A 20,289-nucleotide genomic window follows, 5' to 3' on the forward strand; every position below is an offset into this window, starting at 1 on the left:
CTGTCTAGGGGCCCTCATGTTCTCAGGAAACCTGAAAGCAAGATACATTTCTTAAGTTATTTTAGGATCCTCTCCAACAGGGAGACCAGACCACTTTGGAAAAGCACATTAATTATTCACAATACCTGTTAGGTCACTAAAATACATCCCCCCCCCCAACCTCCGCTTTCCATGTGAATCACAGGCTTCTGCAATTCCTTCCCACCTGAGTTTTTTCACCTCCTAAAACCACACATACAGCCTCCCTGGTCCCTGCCTTGTCTCTGCCAAGGCGATGGCACCCAAACCTTGCCATCCAACCTTTTGGACACATTGAGGTTTAAAATGTGCTTTCCTTTAATGTATAATTAAAACAGTTTTAAACTCTCAGATGCCTATTCCCAATGAGGACCTTGACCTTGTTCTAAAGCAATTGTTTGTAAATTGTAGAAAACACAATAATATCCTCTCTTACAGAATCTTGTTATTCCTCCGTGGATGGGGTAAAACAGGTGTTGGATTTTCTTTTTCTCTAACCTTGGCAGAATTTTGGCTCCTTCCTGTGGTGGTTGCCATTCTTTAATTGTTACTGTCCCTTTCCAGCTTACATGGGGAACATGATGAAAAATATAAAAAGATTTGGCAGAACAAACTGTCTAGAGTCCAGTGGTTCCTAATGTTGACTGTATATTAAAATATCTTGAAGAATTAGAAAATAATTCCTGATACCAGGCCCCAGACCAATTAAGTCAGAAACTGCAGGAGTAAGACCCAGTTAATGAGTAGTTTTTAAAGCTCCTCTGGTGTTTCCAATGTGCAGCCAAAGCTGAGAATGACTACATCAGCCTGGTGGAAGAAATAGGTATTTTGAATAGGATGGGGCCTGGAAAATGGAAGACATGGAAAGAATTTTAATGACTGAATTTCAGATAAACTGTTCTTGACAGTGGAACCAACTATATCCTCTAATTAGACAACAAAAAGCATATATATGTATATTTTTAAAAGTAGATAAGCAAATATACATTATTTCTTTAAAAGTTAACATTCATTTTTAAAAATAAGCATAATTTGTCATGGTAAAATTGATATTTTACGTAAAAGGTAACGTGCAGGAGGAATTTAGAATCAAAAAAGATTTTCCAAAGGCAAGTCCCCCAGATGTCCAAATGGTGGTGTATACAGTCTCTGGAGTTTATATGGGTGGAAAGAAAAGCCAATTTCACCGTGGTTAGCTAAGCTGAGCTTTTTTCTTTCCCCCTGGTGGGACACTGAGAGACTTTCAAAGCAGCAAAAGGTCTCAGTGGACCCTTCTGGCCACTACACGTGGATGTACAGTTTATGGAACATGTGGAGGCCACAGTGGGAGAGGCTGGGACTTCGGAGGAATCACCAGAACCTTGCTACAGCACCAGCAGTATGGGTCCGATTGCTTTCTTGGCCACTCATATCCAGTGCATGGAATTTGAGACAGTCTGTGTCCATACTGGATTCTACTCTGCCATGATTCACATCAGAATGAGGTTCTAGAGTACAAATATTCACAACCAGAAATCACATCTGGCCTCTGTGCAGTTTTGTTTACTTTGCTACTTAGGAAAAAAAATCTTTAAAAGCGAGTTGCTTTTGCCTTAAGTCACTTCAAATACATTCTAAGCTTCCTTCAACTGAGTCACAGTGTCCTTTAGCATGCAAAATCTTTTTTATTTCCTTGGCCAGACACAGAGCCATATGGATGAATTCAAAGTGTGCTTTCTAACCAAGGCTGGTTCACAACCAAAGGCTACTTCAGCTCTGAGTCATCACCTCAAATGACTGATTTCTCTTCCTAGGAATGAGACTAGCAACTTTAATCCATAATTTTCTTCCTCTTCTAACAACTTTTCTCTACCATATTTCCACACTTATTTTTTCTGTCTGCATTTAGACCAGAAAGTAAATCTGGTTTGTTTCTTTTGAAACAAAAATGCACAGCTGGAAAGCCAGCTATTCTGAAGTGTGAGGGTACAGTTCCAAGGCAGCATACCTAAAATCCCCCAGAGCTACCAAAAAACCATTTACGCGTTTCATTTCTTACACGCAAGAACTAAGCGTTTCCCCAAGAAGCCAGCTCCCTGATGTTGAAGCTGAACAAACACAAAATGAGATTTGGGAGAAAGAGGGCAACATTTCTAAGACTTCCCTTACTCAGAAAGCAACAGAAGTCAAGAAAATGCTCAAGGCATGTGATCAATACACCGAGTGGGCTGGCTGGATGGTGCAAAGCAACGACATTAAGGACACAATGGGTCCAGAGGGAACCAGCTGGCTGAGATGTTCTGTTAGCAAGTTAAACATAGACAGGAAACCGCGTGTCTGATACTGTAAAAAAAATCATTTGTCTTCCTGCCAGAGTTAGGCTTGCAAACCAAAAAGGCTGTTTTCACTTAAAAGAAATGCTACAACAATCAGAGAAGAAGGAATGAAACTTTGTGGCTACAAGAAGTCTTCTTCTCCACCCTTCCCTCAACTTCTCAAGTTAGAGAGCATGCATCACCACACCAAGTGCTAAAGCCTGCACATAGCTTGACAGTCACAACGTGCGCCAGTCGGTGACAGCGTACATCTTACGGTCTGCTTCCCTATTTAACCACACAGATTGAACTTTGAGTCAGAAGTGGTTTCTCAAGTCCTGGTTTCAAAGCTAGCAAAATATAATTGATTTATTTACTTACAGTCCTATCCCATTCCAAAAAAAAAAAAAGAAAGAAACCACAGTGAAAGCAGATAAAATCAAGAGAGGAGCTAGAATTATGATAAATGTGAGAAAATGGTAAAAACTGGTAAGCAAGATTGATATTAGTATACTAAATGTGTAGGTACATATTTGCTCAAAGCATGGTTCAGATTTGACACTAAGCTTTACTGGTAGTTAGCATTTGAGAGAGAAACACAAAAACCATGAACATCTCTATCAGGGGTTGGCCTGAGACCTGTTTTTGTAAATGATGTCGTCCTGGAACACAGCCACGTCCAATCGCTTACACATTGCCTGTGGCTGCTACCACAGTAGAGTTGAGTAGCTGCGACAGAGACTCTATCCCCTGCAAAGCTGAAAATATTTACTATCTTGCCCCTTATCAAAGAAGTCTGCTGACCCCTGCTTGGTATGTTTCAAAGCATCCTTACGATAAGAAGCAAACAGGTCCTCATGAAGAAAACACCTTTATAAAACAGAAAGCTCCTGGCTTCCTCGTAAAGATAACAATACAATGCAGTGAACCACATCCCCAACGTTCTTTACAGTAAACATATCACTTTGATTCACAGGACTCCTTATGATGGGTAGCACCTCAATATGACTCAGGTGGAGGAATTTTCAGGGAGGAGGAGAATATATGACGTTGGTACAAAGCTCCTCACTCATCTGACTAAAGCCAAAGATAAGAAATTTGAATCTAGTGGAACAGTAATGACTATTTACAGTCAAAATTTACTAAGTGCTTGCTCTATGCCAGTTGCCATGCCAAGTTCTCTGCATAAATAAATACATTTATCCTCAAAATAATCCTGTTAAAAGTATTCATTATTTCTACTCCCATTTTTCAGAGAGGAAAACAGGTGAAGCAGTCCTCCCAAGAACAAAGAGCTTATACATGGCTGAGCTGGGATCTGAACACACATAATCTCAGCAGGAAAGCCATGCTCTCAGCCCTGCCCTCAGTTGTCTTCCCAATAGGTAAGCATCTTATTGGCCATCATCTATACACATCATTTCTCATACATGGAAACAGCGTCAGCCTGAGGTTGTGCTTCTTGCCAAGAGCATGCTAGGTGAGGGTCTGGGCTGCTGTTCAGCAAACAGGTAGCCTCTTATGTAAGGTGTGCAGCCTCCCATGGGTGCAAGACTGATAAAAAAGCAAACACACCACCACCACGGGAATGTGGAAGGGTAAGGGTATTCCTTCAGGAAGAGACGGGATTAGCTGGTTCTTCTGTGATTCTCTTATGGACAAAAAATGAGGAACCAACTATGGGATCTTGGAAAATTCCAGTTCCTCTCTGGAAACCCACTTTTTTGTCATTAAAATGAAAAGTCTGGAAGAGACAATTCACGGGTTTCACTTCGTCATAAAAATGTAATGATTCTATGAAACAAGACAACACACCTGAAAGTAGTTAGCACAGGTGTGCACATTCAGAGTAGGCTGCAATCCAAGGCAGCGATCGTCACTATGGTTGTTCTTTGAGTTCCCACATGCTAGGCCATGGGCTTGCTGCCACCTTGCCTACATTTCAGTTGGAAAAGGGTGGGACACTGCTTTTGCAAACTACTCAAAGTCCAGGATTTAAGTCCAGTGCTATCCCTTTCCTATGTGGCCCCAGTGCCTTTCATTTTCTAGAATAAGCAGTTCAGGTCTAAGTTAGCAGGAAAAGCAGGATGGCCAAGATCCAGTCATTTGGGAGCTCAAGTGGTCCAGCAGCATGCCTCCCTTCACCCTCCTTGGCTCACTGTCTTGCTTTCCATTTACCCACCTCCAGCAGATAATCTTAGCAAACAACCCAGGAATGGACTGCTTCAGGCCAACTCTTCTTAGCACCACACTATTACTCTCCAGGGTTTTCCAGGGCTACCAAACATCTCCTCTGTAGATCTAATTCAAAACAATACCTTGTAAAATGCATCTTGAAAACATTCACAAATGTCTTCTTGCTTTGAGAAATAGCAGGGGACAGTCTCACAGATAAACTAATACAAATACAATAAACTAACATGAACATGATCATGGAAACGACAGAAATGCTTACTGTAAAGGTGTCTGATTTTCTCTACATTAAGATCCATACTAGAACAACATTTGTGGAGTATATTTAAAAAATAAACGTTATTGCCAGGCACAGTGGCTCATGCCTGTAATCCCAGCACTTTGGGAGGCTGAAGTGGGTGGATCACCTGAGGTCAGGAATTTGAGACCAGCCTGGCCAACATGGTGAAACCCCATCTCTACTAAAAACACAAAAAATTAGCTGGGTGTGATAGCAGATGCCTGTAATCTCAGCTACTCAGGAGGCTGAGGCAGGAGATTCTCTTGAACCCAGGAGGTGGAGGTTGCGGTGAGCCCAGATTGCAACACTCACTGCACTCCAGCCTGGGCAAAGCGAGACTCCCTTTCGAAAAATTAAAAAAATAAATAAATAAAAATAAAAATAACCTTTATTGTCACTGCTGAAAAAGACCCATATGCCACTGGAGGCTTCTGTTATACAAGCTGACTGAGTAATGCTCATTTCTAAATGACCAGGTTTTAGATCAAATTTATTCCTCACGGGCCCATTAGCTCAGGGAGTTACTAGCATGAAGTTAACAAGACTTCCATCTCTGGTTCCATCCCGACCTGGTGAGTTCACAACAGTGCTTCTCACACTTCGATGTGCAAACAAATCACTGAGGGCCTTGTTACAGGCAGATGCTGATGCAATAGGCCCCAGAGGGCCTGAGGTTGTGCAGTTCTAATAAGCTCCCTGGTGATCCTGCTGCTGCTGGTCTAGACACTTTCAGTAGTAACGGTTTATACCATTCAGAAGAGGTATGTGCCTTGGCACAGAGCGTTCTCTTTGATCAGGGAAGGAGTAAGAAAGGATGCACCTACTGTGTGCCAGTCTATGTGCTGAGCACTCCCAGGCATCATCTCCTTGAATCCCACAACAACCCACAGGTACCATTTATCAGCACTACTTGGCCAATAATGGCACAGTCATTCAAAGAGAAGGCCTTGTGGCCCAAAGCAAACTCTCCATGGAAAAAATGAAGAGGGAATGAATCCCTTTGGCAAGTACAGAACTGCGATTACCCTAATCACTGATGTGAAAGGCACTTGTGAGTTGTTTCAGTTTTATTTAGCTGCTTCCTGCTGTGATTCTGAGTCAAAACAGGAACAATGTGCCTAATTTGTAATATTATCCAACAATGTCAGGGACGTGGTTAGCTTTGATTAGAAATTCTAGACCCAGCATGCTCCCCTTGCCTCTGTGAAGGCACGTGGAGAGAAAAAGAAACTGGATGAAACAGGGATTAAAGCAGAGTGAGCCCCTCCAAAACCTTGTGGTGTGATATGTAGGTATCCAAATGCTCGGCTTATGCACCAGAGTCAGCACTCAACTACAAAACCTCAGTGTTAGAACAGACCTAAGGCCAAACAGGCCTGGTTTCCTGTATTCAGACCAGGACAAGTCCCCAACCCTCTGTAAAAAGGCCAACTACTGCTAACAGCTAACAGACGGTGACATGCCAGGCCATGCTACAAGCACTTTACATGCATTAATCGACTCAATCCTCACAGCACCTCCCACCCGCTTTGTATTTCCATTTTACAGATGAAGAGACTGAAGCACGGAGATGTCAAGTCACTGACCCAACACAGCAGAGCTAATGAGCCATTGAATAGGCCTTAAATCCAGGCGAACCGCCTCATTCTTGAGCATTACCACTAGACTGTTTCTCTCTTACCTAAACCAGCAGAAATCACCTCTTCGCTCGATGTTCTGCAAATTAAATGTCTTCACTGCACTTGGAAACCGTTTATGAAATGAATAAACTGAGTTATTGTGTTTGATTCTTACAGGTTCAGTAAGGGCTCAATAACCACATCAAGTCTTTGCAAAGTGGGGATGTCATCTGCAAGTAAACAGGGTGGCTATTTGCTTAGGATTCTTTCCTTTCCTACCTCCTGTGCTGGCTTCAGTCTTGGTGCCCATCAGGTCTCGTCTGACTGACAGCTGTCACCAGACCACCCATCATGACCAATCCCAACACCCTCTCTTCTAACAGGAATTTTATATGCTGGTTAGTACAGGAGTAGATTCTGATTTCCTTAGAATGCTACACAAAATGTTTTGGCAGGAGGGAATCTTGAGAGACTGGGAAGGAAGCATGACTGTGAGAGAATAGTTGTGCAGGGCACACCCCAGCCCCATTCTAGTTGCTTCTTGACTCCTGCCTGCCCTTGGTCACTGTAGGGAGGCAGGGGAACTGGCACTAGGTCCCATTGGGGGATTTCATAGTTAAGGTTAGGTACCCACTTCAAAGAATAAAACAGCAAGGTTTCTTTAACTCTTTCATTCTAAATACCATGACCTCAGTCCTCTGAAGAATGGGCATCTATGAAAAAGGTACCCGGTCTCTGATGTCAAGATGTTACTGTGCTCCTCTGCCTCTATAGACAACTAAGCCTAGTTTACAAAAAACAAAAACAAAATGTTAAACCTTTGCACCATTTAGTGTAGGTGTTTGAATATGTCTAGCACTTGAATTTTGTTCTCATGTGCATATATTATCTGTTTAGAAATATATAGAGAGATAAAGAGGAAGAAGGAAATAAAAGAGGAAGAAAGGAAAGAAAGAAGGAAAAAAGGAAAACCTTCACAGGTTTTAGTGCCTTACATATCCCAATATAAATCCGAGTTTTGATATTCACTAGTTGTCTGATCATAGACAAAGTGCTAAATTTCTCTAAGCCTGGTTTTCTCGTGCGTAAACAGGGATGCTAACAGTGCCTACCCGCATGGGGTGGCTATGAAATGAGGTCATGCTTGGAAACGGCTGAGCTCCCTACACAGCAACAGTATGTTTTCTTGGAATCTTAACTATCATTAATAGTAGCACTAGAAATAAAGGTCTATATTTAAAAAGAAAATCTTGTGGCCCAACCCTTTTTTCCTTACATATTAAGGAAAGGAAGATGTACGTAATTATCATCCATTGTGCAGCTGCAGATCAGAAACCTGGCAGCAAGAAGAGTGCCGTACCACTAATAACACAGCCACAATGCACTCTGTAGCTTTCGTGTTCACCACCTTGTTGGACTTGGAGTAGAGAAATAAACATCAAGAGTTTTCATTCCTGCCATGTGTGGTGGCTCATGCCTGTAATCCCAGCACTTGGGAGGCCGAAGCGGGAGGATCACCTGAGGTTGAGTTGGAGACCAGCCTGACGAACATGGTGAAAGCCTGTCTCTACTAAAAATACAAAAATTAGCTGGGCATGGTGGCAGATGCCTATAATCCTAGTTACTCGGGAGGCTGAGGCAGGACGCTTGAACCTGGGAGGCAGAGATTGCAGTGAGCTGAGATCATGCCATTGCACTCCAGCCTGGGCGACAGAGCAAGACTCCATCTCAAAAAAAAAAAAAAAGTTTTCATTCCTCAGTATAAAGAAGAGATGGTGACAATAAGAGGAGAAATGGAACACAAAATGTTGCTCCTACTGTCTGCTGTTTTAGGTGGAAGAAATATCCCACCACAGATAAGAGAGATGCTTACACAGCAAACACCCCACCAACCCACCTCCTGGAACATTTTAGAAGACTCTGAAATCACCAAGACATTTGAGTCATCAGCTGTGAAAAGCTTCCTGAACTGTACAGTGAGAAATCACCTTTATGCTTATTATCTCACTTCATAAGAAACTCTGAGAAGAAATATGAGGAAAAATATGATGGATGCCCATGATGATCACCTGAGTTGAAACACTCTGAAAATGGAAGTCATTAATATCTGAAAGGCTTATAGTAAAATAGAAAATGTATGAGATGTTTTTACAAAGAAATTCAATACTAAAATATAGATCCAACTTGCAGGCCATTTATCAATTTTTGTCCTTCTGGATAAAATAAACTTGTCTACTGTAGACAAGCCAGTATACATAAGGAGAGAAAAGTTTCTTCAGTGCTAGTAAATGTGCCTGGGTATTCTAGTATTAGAGATTAATTCCTTTGGCTTAGCCTAGGCCTTCTTCTAAAAGGTGAACTACTTGAAGAAAGCTGATGTGGTAAGTCAGAATATCAGGTATTACCATGTTTAGTATGATTTAATCATTTAGATTTCCCTCCTAACTCAAATCACTTAAAGAAAATGAGGCCAGGCACAGTGGTTTACGCCTGTAATCCCAGCACTTTGGGAGACCAAGGTGGGTGGATTACTTGAGGTCAGGAGTTTGAGACCAGCCTGACCAACATGGTGAAACCACCTCTCTTCTAAAAATACAAAAATTAGCTGGGCGTGGTGGCACATGCCTGTAATCCCAGCTACTCCGGAGGCTGAGGTAGGAGAATTGCTTAAACCTGGGAGGCAGAGGTTGCAGTGAGTCGAGATTGCACCATGGCACTCCAGCCTGGTGACAGAGCGAGACACCATCTCAAAAAAAAAGAAAGAAAGAAAGAAAATGAGAGAAATGGACCATTTGTAGGAAGGGAACATAGAAAGGAAGAGTGATCTGGAAAGTGTTGCCCTGACAAGATGTGCCTGTCTTCAGTTCACTGAGACGTTGGCCTGGGGGGAGTTGGACAGGAAGAGGGAGAATGGCAGTAGGTGAAGGACACAGGAAGAGAACGAGCTGGATGTGCAGTGCTGCTGAGCACCAAACACGAAACACGAGGACACATCCCTTCTCGGAGGTGGAACACACGTGGCAGCAGAGATAGGGTGTAGAGCCAGCACTGGTGTTCCAAAAAGATTTTTAATTAAATCAGACCCATTGCTGACTAAACTAACCTTTCACTTCCTTGAATTTACATCCCTAGAACCAAAAGAGTACTATTAATATTTATTTACACTATCATGATGGTAAAATTAAAAGATGTATCCATCCCCAGTGTTGGAGAAGGTACATGGAAATCCATATGCTTACATTTTTTGGGAGGGGAATAGTTTAGTAGTGCTTATTCAAATCTAAAATGCACATATTTCTAAACCAGAGATTTCACTTCTAGCAATCTGTTTTGCAGAAATATTAGCACAAAATGCATGAGATATTTTTACAAAGATATTCAATGTAGCATGAAGTGGAAAAACTGAAGATACCAAAATAATCCATCAACAGGGTCATGATTAGATCCATCATGGAAGATGATATGAAATTCTAGACTAAAATTAGAAGATGTACGGTATATCTATGTGTTCTATCTTGTTTAGAAGGAACTGTAAAAGTGGTTGGGTGTAAAAAGTGTTGCAATATAACATTTACAATATGATCAAACAGTTGGAGTGAAAGATGGATGAGTGGATGGAACAGATAAAAGGATGGACGGATGGATGAAAGGAGGGAAGGAGAAAGGAAGAGAGGGAGTGTTTGGGAGTGGGAGATATGAATGAATGACAGAGACACGTGTGTGCATCCAGTCCACTGTCAATACAGATGATCTGTTGCATTGGGAGTGAGGGGATGAGGGAAATGTACTTTCATTTTTAATTCTGACACACTGTTGGACTGTTTGGAATTTCTGATAAAGAACATATACTAATTTTGTAATTAAAAACCAACCACTGAATACTTCTCTTACTGAAAATTGAGGGAAGAGTGTGTGCCTTCCTTTCAAGCTGAGTGAACGCTGAACTTCAAAGATGAAGGCTAGTATCTAATCTACTCTTTTCCTGGCTCCAAGGGTAAACTTTGGCTTATTATTTCTTCTCTGTATTTCAATGTTTCTCTTAAACGGGATCGATGACAAGTACCCTACCTGGGACGATGTACAAGAAACAGCTTCAGTTATAAAGAAAGTCCTCCTCCAGGATTAAACAACCCCATCCAAATCTCTAGAATAACGGTCACCAACTTTTAGCTGCACAGAACTACTAGGAGGGCTTGTTACAATACAGATAGCTGGGATTCACCCCCTGTGTTTCTGATGTAGCGGGGCCTGAGAATCTGCATTTATAACAGGTCCCCAGGTGATACTGATGCTCGCTGCTCAAAGGGCTGCACTTTGAGAACCACTGCTCTAGGTGAAAGAAACTATTTGTGAAAGACAAATAATAATGTTTGCCCCAGTTAACTAGATTTGATGAGAACCAGAACAAACCCTGCTACTCCCTAAACCCCTCTTTTCACCAGCGGAATGGGCTTGTAATCCATTGTATGGAATCCACCACAGGAGGAACGTGCTCCGTGACACTTCAGACCAACAGTGCAAAAACCTGGCACAGATGTCAGGCCCAGTCCCTTCAGAGGAGAAAACTCACCTTCTGAGAAGATGATGTTGTCATTGCACTCTTCAGAGCTACAGGAACACATGAAGAAAGTCTCACCAGGCTTTTTCTTTTCCTTCATAATGCACTTTGGAGAAGCAGCATCTTCCAGAATAAAGTCATGGTAGGGGAGCCTGGGGTCATGGCAAACAGTCTCTAGTGTTATGTTCTCATCATTCTTTCTCCTAGAGTGCAGAGATTCATTGGGGGTGAGGGAAGAGGGAGAGAGAGAAGGAGAACAAATGAATACTATGGCCTCCATACAGGAAGGCAATCTAGACTACTTTTCCTACACAAAGTTGTTCCTAACAAAGGCCCCTGATTCCTGTTCTCCAGCATTTGCAGGCTGTCCTACGGTCTCCTGTGCTTTTCTACTGTTTTCTGTTTTTCCTTTGTTTATTCTCGGAACACATTTGTGGTTATAAACATCACATGGAGCAGACAGTGTTCCATGGGGGCAGGCCTGCTGGAGAATTTTACACATTTAAGTCTGAATTAAATCATTAAAGGAGAAGGCATGGGAAAAAAGAACATTCCTAGGGACTCAGGATAGTTTTAAATCTTCCATCCTGAATGTAATGCAATGCTCACATCACACCCTTAGTTTAATTGGCAAAATCTGTCCTGTCTAGTAAACTGTGTTCAAAGAGCATGCTTGGGGAGATAGTCACAGTTCCTCTTTTTTTGTTTGCTGGGCCCCAGAGCATTGTGTATGAAGGGCATACTCCTTGTCGACAGCTGGTTCAGCTGAGAAAAACGGGAAGAACCATCCCAGATAAAGAACTGCAGTCTTTCCCAAATTACAGAAAGGCGCAATCAGAAAAAAAAAAATGGGAAAGGATTTCAGGGTGTTCTTCATCTACAGCTCAATGAAATATTTTATGCTGTCATTAACTACTTTTACATTTAGTATCCCTTCGTAGCATATATTTGAAGACTAACTCAGCCCAGGGCTCAGAGAATTTCTCACACAGAATTTTCCTTGAGCCCTGGGAAGTGCTCAATTAGCTCTCAGTACAGATTAGATTTTAAAACAACATGGTTAATGCCCACTATTATAATTGAAAAGCCGAAAGAACACTTTGGCTCTCTTGGAAAAGGGCATCACCTCTGTATCCACTTCCCTCTGCTCCCTCGTGAACATACTATCTTGGATGACTGTCCAACAAGGTTAGTCTGACATCCTCCTTTTCACCTCTGTCCTTTTCAGATGCAAAACACCTATTGTCTTAAATTGCATTCTCTCTGTCTAGAGCTGGAGCAGAAGGAAGCGCTAATTAGGTCCAGTCAGTTTTGCTAGCATAATTTTCTATGAAGATTCTGAGTGCACACACGAGCCAATGCATGCCTGTGCTCACTAATTTTCCCCTAATCCTCCCTGCCCCATACACAAAAGCTCACTGCTCACAACAAGGAAAACGGAAGGCAGGCTGGAAGCGAGCAGCAGCTAAGACACAGTTTGCATCTGTAAAAGACGTGGGCCATCCCCATGAGAGAAAGAGCAACTCTGACCAATACCACCTTCTTAGTGCTTAAGTCAAGGACGCTAAAGGACAATGTTGACAAAGGGATAAGGGCAAGGGTATGAGTGAGGACAGCCCAGGCGGGAATGGTGCCAGTGTAGACATCCATGCAGCCCAGAGTGGACTCCAGTGGAGGTATCTGTGTCTGCTTGTGAAAGGGCTCAAGGGTTCTTAAACTAGAGCTCCAGAAGGCACAAGAGGAGCAAGGCTTTGCTAAGTTGGTCCCTGCTGTGACAGGAAGAGTAGCAAGCAGAACACTTAGCTGAGGGTGGCTATCAGGACACCAAATGAATCTAAATGAAAGTTGGCATGATCACACAAGTGATGTACATTTAGAAATCTACCCATCCTTAACCCTAAAGCTACTGGGCAGTCTTCAAATCAGCTGCAGTCAGGGAACAAGAGCACTTTTCTCCCTGCTTCCACAGGGGTGTGTGTGTGTGTGTGTGTGTGTGTGTGTGTGTGTGTGTGTGTGTGTGTGTGTGTGTGTGTGTGTGTGTCAAGGCATGCTGTGCTCAGGGAAAGGCATGGTCCCTCTTGCTTGTGATGACTATAGAGGTCAAAGAAGGAACTGTGAGCCATGAAAGAAAGCTGCTCTGTAATTATTGGGCAGCTCTTCCAGAGCCTCTGGTTTTCCACCTTTTAGCTGCTTAGAGAACTAAACTCACAGAAAACAACTGTAATGCTTGAGACCTGGTAAAGTCCTTAAGTGCTTTCTTCACTCACTCCTGTAACAGGCCTTCCTGCCAAGCACAGCTAACTTTTCAAAGCTTTTTTGGATGCAGCTGAGCATAGGAAAGGTAAATACAAGCAAGTAAATACAGACTTCATTTTTTGTCCTGAGACATTTGCTCTGAGACATTGAAGAGATTGTCAATTTTCACTGAAAGAAGAACCAATATGGTAAAATTAACGTTGGTTCTAAACTATTCCTATAGCCTTGGAAGGAGCTTAAGCATTTTACATGGAATGGGCACACAACTGACCTTAGTTAAATGAATGAATGAATGAAAACAACACTAAAACTGATTTTAAAGAACACTGAAATCATAGTAGAGCCTTTCAGTTTCCACATTTGGCTATTTTCATAATAACCTCCTGTCTTACTTTAGGTTTCCTGGAAACAGACCTTGAGGCTGTGAGAGTTCTGTGCGGGAGGTTTTTGGAGATGCATCTGTAAGGGACTACAGGCAGCAAGCAGTATTGCACAGAAGGAAAAAGCTCAACTATAATGTAGCTTGCAGCAAAGGCCTCGGAGAATGCCTTGGAAGCTCTGAAAGTGAGATGGTCCCTCAAAGATGTCCCATATTAAAGCAAAATAACCAGGAATTTGTTTCTCTGCATCAACTAGCCATGGGATGCTGGCTACCCATGAAAAGTGTCCAACGTGAATGAAGCAGCTCTCATCACTGGAGGGGAAACTCAGCAGCAATCCTTCAACAGCCAGCCCTCCCAGGGAGAGTGCCTTGGTCATGAAGGAGGATCAAGGAGGGCACTGTAGCGCCCCCTATACTTCCCCTTCTCGTTATCAATACCGCTACATCACAGGAGAATTTTCTTTGGCCAAGACAGGTCAAAATAATGTTCACTGTATTTACCCTTTATAGCTGGGACACAGAAAAGACAGGAAGGCCTCCTCTCTTCGAAGTGCTCACATTTTTTGAGGCTAGCAAAGCCTCTATTCTAGAGAGACTTGATTCACATTCAATGATTTGGGCTTTTATTACTGGTAACAAAACAAAAATATTAACTAAAAGAGCTTTTCGGGTAGCAGAAGTAAGTGCTCACACCACCGTAGATATTTAAGAAACCACGGAAGGAAGCGTTGAGGCCATCGAAGTCTGGTGTCTCAATCTCTCCTGCACTCTATTTGACACATGGTCATCCAGCCTCTCCTGATCTTCACTTGGTGCTTACAGAAAAGGAAGCCCGTTCTGCTGTTTGGAAATCATGATTGTGAAAATCTCTAAACTTATGCTGAGCACAAGTCTGTCCTCTTGTAAATGTTACGGATCCTCCCTCTACCCTTCAGAGTCATGCAGAACAACTTTATTAAACTTTCTACCTGAGAGCCCTTCCATTTCATCAGCAGAACCCACGACCTCTCTCCACTGCACTAACCATGTCTACTTGCCCAGGCCACACCTCAGACAGCACAATTTCTAGGCCTCTAACCACAATGGTCTCTCTCCTCTGAAGACACTCTTTGTCCAAATCCCTTCTTTGAAAGTGTTCCCTAGAAGTGGACATGGATATGTACCGCATCATATTGGCAAGTATGTCACGACAGTATTTGCTGTTAACATTCCTTCAGTCCTTAAGAAACCAGTTCATCCCCTGGTAGGTACAGAAATTTGCAATGTTTCCAAATCTATCATCAAGGCTGGCTTTGCATGGTCTGGGGGTGTCAAATGACTAATTCCCAAAAAAGGGGGAGAGATACTTGGGTTTATATTCTTGTTTGCCAACTAGCCAGGAGCCACGGAAGTTACTTTTTAAAAAATGGCCAATAAATTCCAAACATCAGAATAAGTCTTCAAAATGTCATATCTCATTAATAAATTTATGCCTTTTGTAAAATTACAACTCTTCTAAAGATTAAAGTTGTTTATTTCTTGTTCATGCTCACAATCTACAACCATGAATTAACCAGATGATTCATGAGTATTCGCTGTGTATGTATAAGAACTATCTGAGATGTGAGTATGAGTTGGAGGGAATAAAACAAAGTAAGAGAGAGAGAGGAGAAAATGTGATTAAATAGAAATATATAGCTCTGAGCAGGCACAGTGGCTCATGCCTATAATCCCAGCACTATGGGAGGCAGAGACAAGCAGATCACTTGAGGTCGGGAGTTTGAGATCAGCCTGGCCAACATGGTGAAACCCCATCTCTACAAAAACACAAAAATTAGCCAGGTGTGGTAGCCGGCACCTTTAAGCCCAGGTACTCAAGAGGCTGAGGCAGCAGAATCGCTTGAACCCAGGAGGTGGAGGTTGCGGTGAGCCAAGATTGCCCCACTGCACTCCAGCATGGGTAACAGAGCAAGGCTCCATCTCAAAAAAAAAGAAAGAAAGAAAGAAAGAAAGAAAGAAAGAAATATGCCATTTTGAGCCAAGAGAAAGAAGTCATATCTATCCCAGTGGTTAAATGAATGATATAACCAGGATTTCTGACTAAAAAAATAGGTTGTTTTTCTGGTTCTCCAGGTATATTCCCCATTTTTGGCAGGTGGTTTTCTTTTCCAACAGCCAAGCTTTCATCACCTCTTCTTCCAGACCTTAGATTGCCTCTGGAGAACAAAGCTCCTGCTATCACTATGGAGTACTGAGGAGGCATCAGTTAAATGACTACTAAGTGGCAAATCCCTCTTCTTGATACAAGGAAGAATTTCCAGATTTATTATATTAAACCTCATTTTATATACCATAACATACCCACATAAACGTACACATACATGCAGAGAACAGCCCTGGAAACTACATTTAATAATCGAAAGAGAGATGTTCTAAAGGAAAGGGGGATGGAACAGATGTTTATACTTACGGGACAGAGATACACTGACTCTATGTACTATGAGAACATATTATATAAAAACGGGGAAAGAAAGAATAACTTCTTAAAAGGCTCTCTTACCATACAGCCACACAGACTTCCTGTGGCTTCTCACAGATGGCAGTGATACTGCAGTTGCTCATGCAGGACTTCTGGTTGTCACAGGTGGAAAATCTCACATCACAAAATTTACACAGTTGTGGAAGCTTGACTGCACCATTGCTGTCGGTGACCATCATGTCGTTATTAACTGAGGGAAGAGAAAGATACATTAAATGATCATCCAACTGCGAGGCAGTCTGCCAATGAATTCCTGAAGATGTTATGCAATTTTAAGTGAACTTGATGTCATGAGAATGAATCTGAAGAGAGGCAAAATACTTCCTTCACATCAGATTAGAATTCCCTCATGTATGCAATTTGTCATCAAATCCATTGTACGATGGTGAGGGGTGGTGAGGGGTGGGGATGGCTGAGTAGCCACTTGCTTTTGTCAATGACTGTCATAAGGCCCGCTTTCTACAGAAACCTTATCATTCAATAAAGAAACCTAGATGGCCCCGCTGCATAGTACAGAGTACTGGGCCCACAAATAAAAGTACCCTTAAGGAAATTATAGTTGAGCTAGGTGAATAAGACAGGAAACAGAGCAAGTCAGGGTGACCCAAAATAGAGGGCAGCACAGAGGATGTGGGAGCCAGGCGAGTGTCACCGCCCAGCTGGGCAGGGAGGTTACAACCTCACAGTGTCATGAAGTACAACGCAAAAGAAGGCACAAGGCTTTGCCGCCATTCTCCTGACCTACTCCTGAAAGAGCTGGAAGGGTCTTCTTTTCAAGGGACTAGTTGTACTGACTTCCCTCTGTGTTTGAGGAAAATCAGTTGATTAACCAGCACTTACTGAGTGCCTCCTAGACACAATCCCAAGCGTTGGTGAGGCATTGGAGTTATGATCACAGCAAATAAAAGCTGAGTCCACCTAAGGATCAGCCTTCTGTCCCTCTCTGACCTCATCCCTTACCAGCACCATCGCCAGCCTCCTGCCCCTTTCTGGGAAGAAGCCACGCTCATTCCCTCCTCAGGCCTTCCACTTGTTATTCCCTTTGTTGAGATTCCTGTCACTTTTCTGGTCTCTGGTTAAACATCACCTCTTCATCCTACAGCAACCTGCAAGTAACTACCACAGGACTCTGTTTTATTGTCTGCACAAACTATCTGCATCGCATACTTGCTAATAATCCAACTCATTTACCTACGATGTCTCCAGTGCCAAGAAGAGAGCCTGTCACACAGAAGACATACAAAACTGTTTACTGGATAAATGAGTGAACACAGGATGAACACAAGCAGTTCATGGTTGGTCCTTGATGCCAAGTAGGAGAGAGGATACAGAGCTTCTTCACTCAGATTAGAGAGGAGTGTGATTATAAATGTGATATTCATTCACATTCATTCAATAAAATATGGAAGACAGGCTATTCTCTGCAAAATACATGCTGCGTGCTAAGGGCAATTTTTAAAAAGGTGTAACACCCCATTCCCTATCTTCTTTCTCAATGACATGGTGATGGTGTTAACTAAAGACATTAGTTTGGACAGTCAGTGAAGTACGACAAGGCTACTAGGCACTCGACCAACAAACAGGAATAAGACTTACAGGCTGGACTAAGAAGGATTAAGCACTTAGACTGCATGGGGTGCTGGAGGAGTTGCTGGGCCACAGAATGTCGTTAGGTAGTTTTCCAAGGCACAACCCTTAGAGAGGCATAAGCAAAGCCTCGTGTTTCCTACGCTCTTGCCTAGAGAGGAGCACTTTCAATGCCCTTCCACAGTCATTCTCTGTCCTATGAATTTTAGGTTTCTGTCGTAGATACTTTGCCCTGCAACTGTCTTTGTAGCTTGGGCATAGCACCTGTTTCCTGGGTCTCTAAAAATATAAACACATATAAATGTAAGATTTGCTTTCTTGTGGTAACAGTAAATATAGAAGAAAAAAATAAAGCCATTCATCCCTCTCGGGCCTCAAGTTCATTTCAGGAAGTATATTTTTAGGTAACAAGCTATTTTGAAATTCTCAGTGTCTCCCAGACCAAGAGCTCTATGCTTAGCTAAAAATATAGGCAGAAATGCTCTCTGAACTGTGCGTTAAATTTGGGAGAAACACAACAATGAATATGTATTTTCTTCTAAAATGGTTATATTTGGATCAATTTTTGAAACAACCAATTTAACCCTTTAGGTTTCCTTACCATTGTTAAAGCAAAAAAAAAAAAAAGTGAAACCATGTTTTGTTTATTTCATACATATGTATTTTTTGTATAGAGTATGCTTTGGACAAGCATCTATTTGCTGATTAGGAAGGTTTGTTGTTTATAAATATAAAATCAAATTTCCATGACTTGAAATTCAGCCTTCCAACATTTTAGAATTTTAGCTAAGATTGGTGGTTATCAACTTTGAGGGCATGTTGAAATCAATCACCTGGGGAAATTTAAAAAATAGTGAAAGGCTCCCACCCCCAGATAGTCTGATTTAATTTACTGGAAGGTAACTGAGGCATCAGGATTTTTAGAAGCTGCCCAGATGATTCTAAATGTGCAACCAAGGTTGAGAACCCTGACCTATAATTAGCTGAAAAAAACACAAAAAAATAAGCAAAACCCAAAACAGCGACCCTCTCTCCCACCACTGCAAACACATATACAATTTATGCTGAGGGGACAGCACCTGGATGAAGCTGGAAAAAGTTCCCTTGTGAAAAACATTCATCTAAGGAGAGGTGATTAGCTCTTTCACACCTCAGATAGAGAGAATTTCTTTTCTGTGCTGGCCACTTCTTTTCTAGCAAGAGCTTAGAAATGTGAGAAAAGTGACAGGAGTGAGCGGTGATAAGACAGAAATGAAAACAGATGAGATGGGGGCTAGGAGCAGTGGTGGCCACAGATGTGTTGACAAGTGCAAGTGGTTCAGGTCTGATGCTTGCAGAACACAATCAACAGGGAAGAGAAAAAAGGACCATCAAAAGAAAGAGAGAGAAAGGGAGAGAAAGGAAAGAAGGATGGAAGGAGAGAGAGAGGGAGGGAGGGAGGGAGGGAGGGAAAGAATGGGGAGGGGAGAGAGAGAAAGAGAGAGAGAAGGACCACTAATTTGCACGGCTCCAGGTGCGCCACTGTAATGGGGCCCCTGGAGAGATACAGTACGTGTCACTTTATGGGTAGACCCAACAAGAGAAAGCCTCTCCATTGAATTTTGAAGAAAAGCCAAACAAGCAATTGTACTGCAATACAGGCATAGGCACATGGCGGGAGGGGCAGCGTACAGTAGGAATTTACACATGCTGAGCACCCACTGTGTACAAGGAAAAGTTGCCAAAGATACAGCATTTCACTTCACAAGGATCCAGCCAGGGATGCTGCATTTTTCTCCTTGCTATGGCAGAAGCTACCAAAAGCCACCACTGCTACAACTTAACCAGAATTTGTTTGCAAAGCGTGTGTGCAGGACAGGTTCACCACCAGCCAGCGACTCCCTATTAGTTGACCCTAGGAGGCTCCCAAGTTTAACAATCTCAGCCAGCCTTTGAGGTCATATACATTCCAACCTTTGTCTTAAACCAGTATTCTTTTCCTCTATGTGACAGAGGCCCTGAGGTCCTTCTATGCATACCACATGTACTGGTAGAACAGGTAGTTAACTTCAGAGGGCAAAGCTACTCTTAACCTTTGCTGGGGTCACCTAAGTTAGACACAAGCCCTTTGAACACACTTCGGAGTAGGGGAAGAGAAACAAGTACAACATTTGTAGATCATCTGAGAGGTTTCCCAGATTCTCTGAGGCCCATAAGCTCCAGTTAAAGCATCTCAAGCCAACCCCAGAATCCTCAAGCGTCACTAATTACATGCTAAGTAGCATACTGCTAGTCAGAGTGGGATGGGAGCCAGTGGGAGGGGAGGGTAATGGTCATTTGCTGTATGGGACATTGCATCTGTGCACTCCAATCCACAGGAAAAGATGTTATCAGTCGCGACCTCACATATCAAACAACATCTCCTTATGTTTAACACGTAATGTTTAAAAAGCCAAAGGAATGGGAAGGAAAGCAAATGCACACATGTGCATAGCTAGGATCAAAGATTCTCCTCTAAACAACGATACAAAACCCACCTAATTAACCCTATAGCAAACCCTAAACTAACTTCACAATTATTGTTAATCCAGATTGTTAAATTAGT

General features: G+C 42.4%; 1 protein-coding gene across 4 annotated transcripts in view; it reads right to left on the reverse strand.

Annotated features, from left to right (window-relative positions):
- The window catches only part of TGFBR2 (transforming growth factor beta receptor 2), an 86,395-nt gene that overhangs the window by 32,966 nt on the left and 33,140 nt on the right, over positions 1-20,289 (reverse strand). For all 4 annotated transcript variants that reach the window (XM_021666435.2, XM_064378588.1, XM_064378590.1 and 1 more), the window contains 2 exons: positions 16,140-16,308; positions 10,975-11,165 (listed from right to left, as the gene is read on the reverse strand). In XM_021666435.2, the coding sequence (XP_021522110.2) occupies positions 10,975-11,165; positions 16,140-16,308 (360 nt within the window). The remainder of the gene's footprint in view (positions 1-10,974; positions 11,166-16,139; positions 16,309-20,289) is intronic.

Source organism: Aotus nancymaae, unplaced genomic scaffold, assembly GCF_030222135.1.
Source record: "Aotus nancymaae isolate 86718 unplaced genomic scaffold, 86718_ANA_hifiasm-v0.15.2.pri h1tg000019l, whole genome shotgun sequence".
Taxonomy (NCBI): Eukaryota; Metazoa; Chordata; class Mammalia; order Primates; family Aotidae; genus Aotus; species Aotus nancymaae.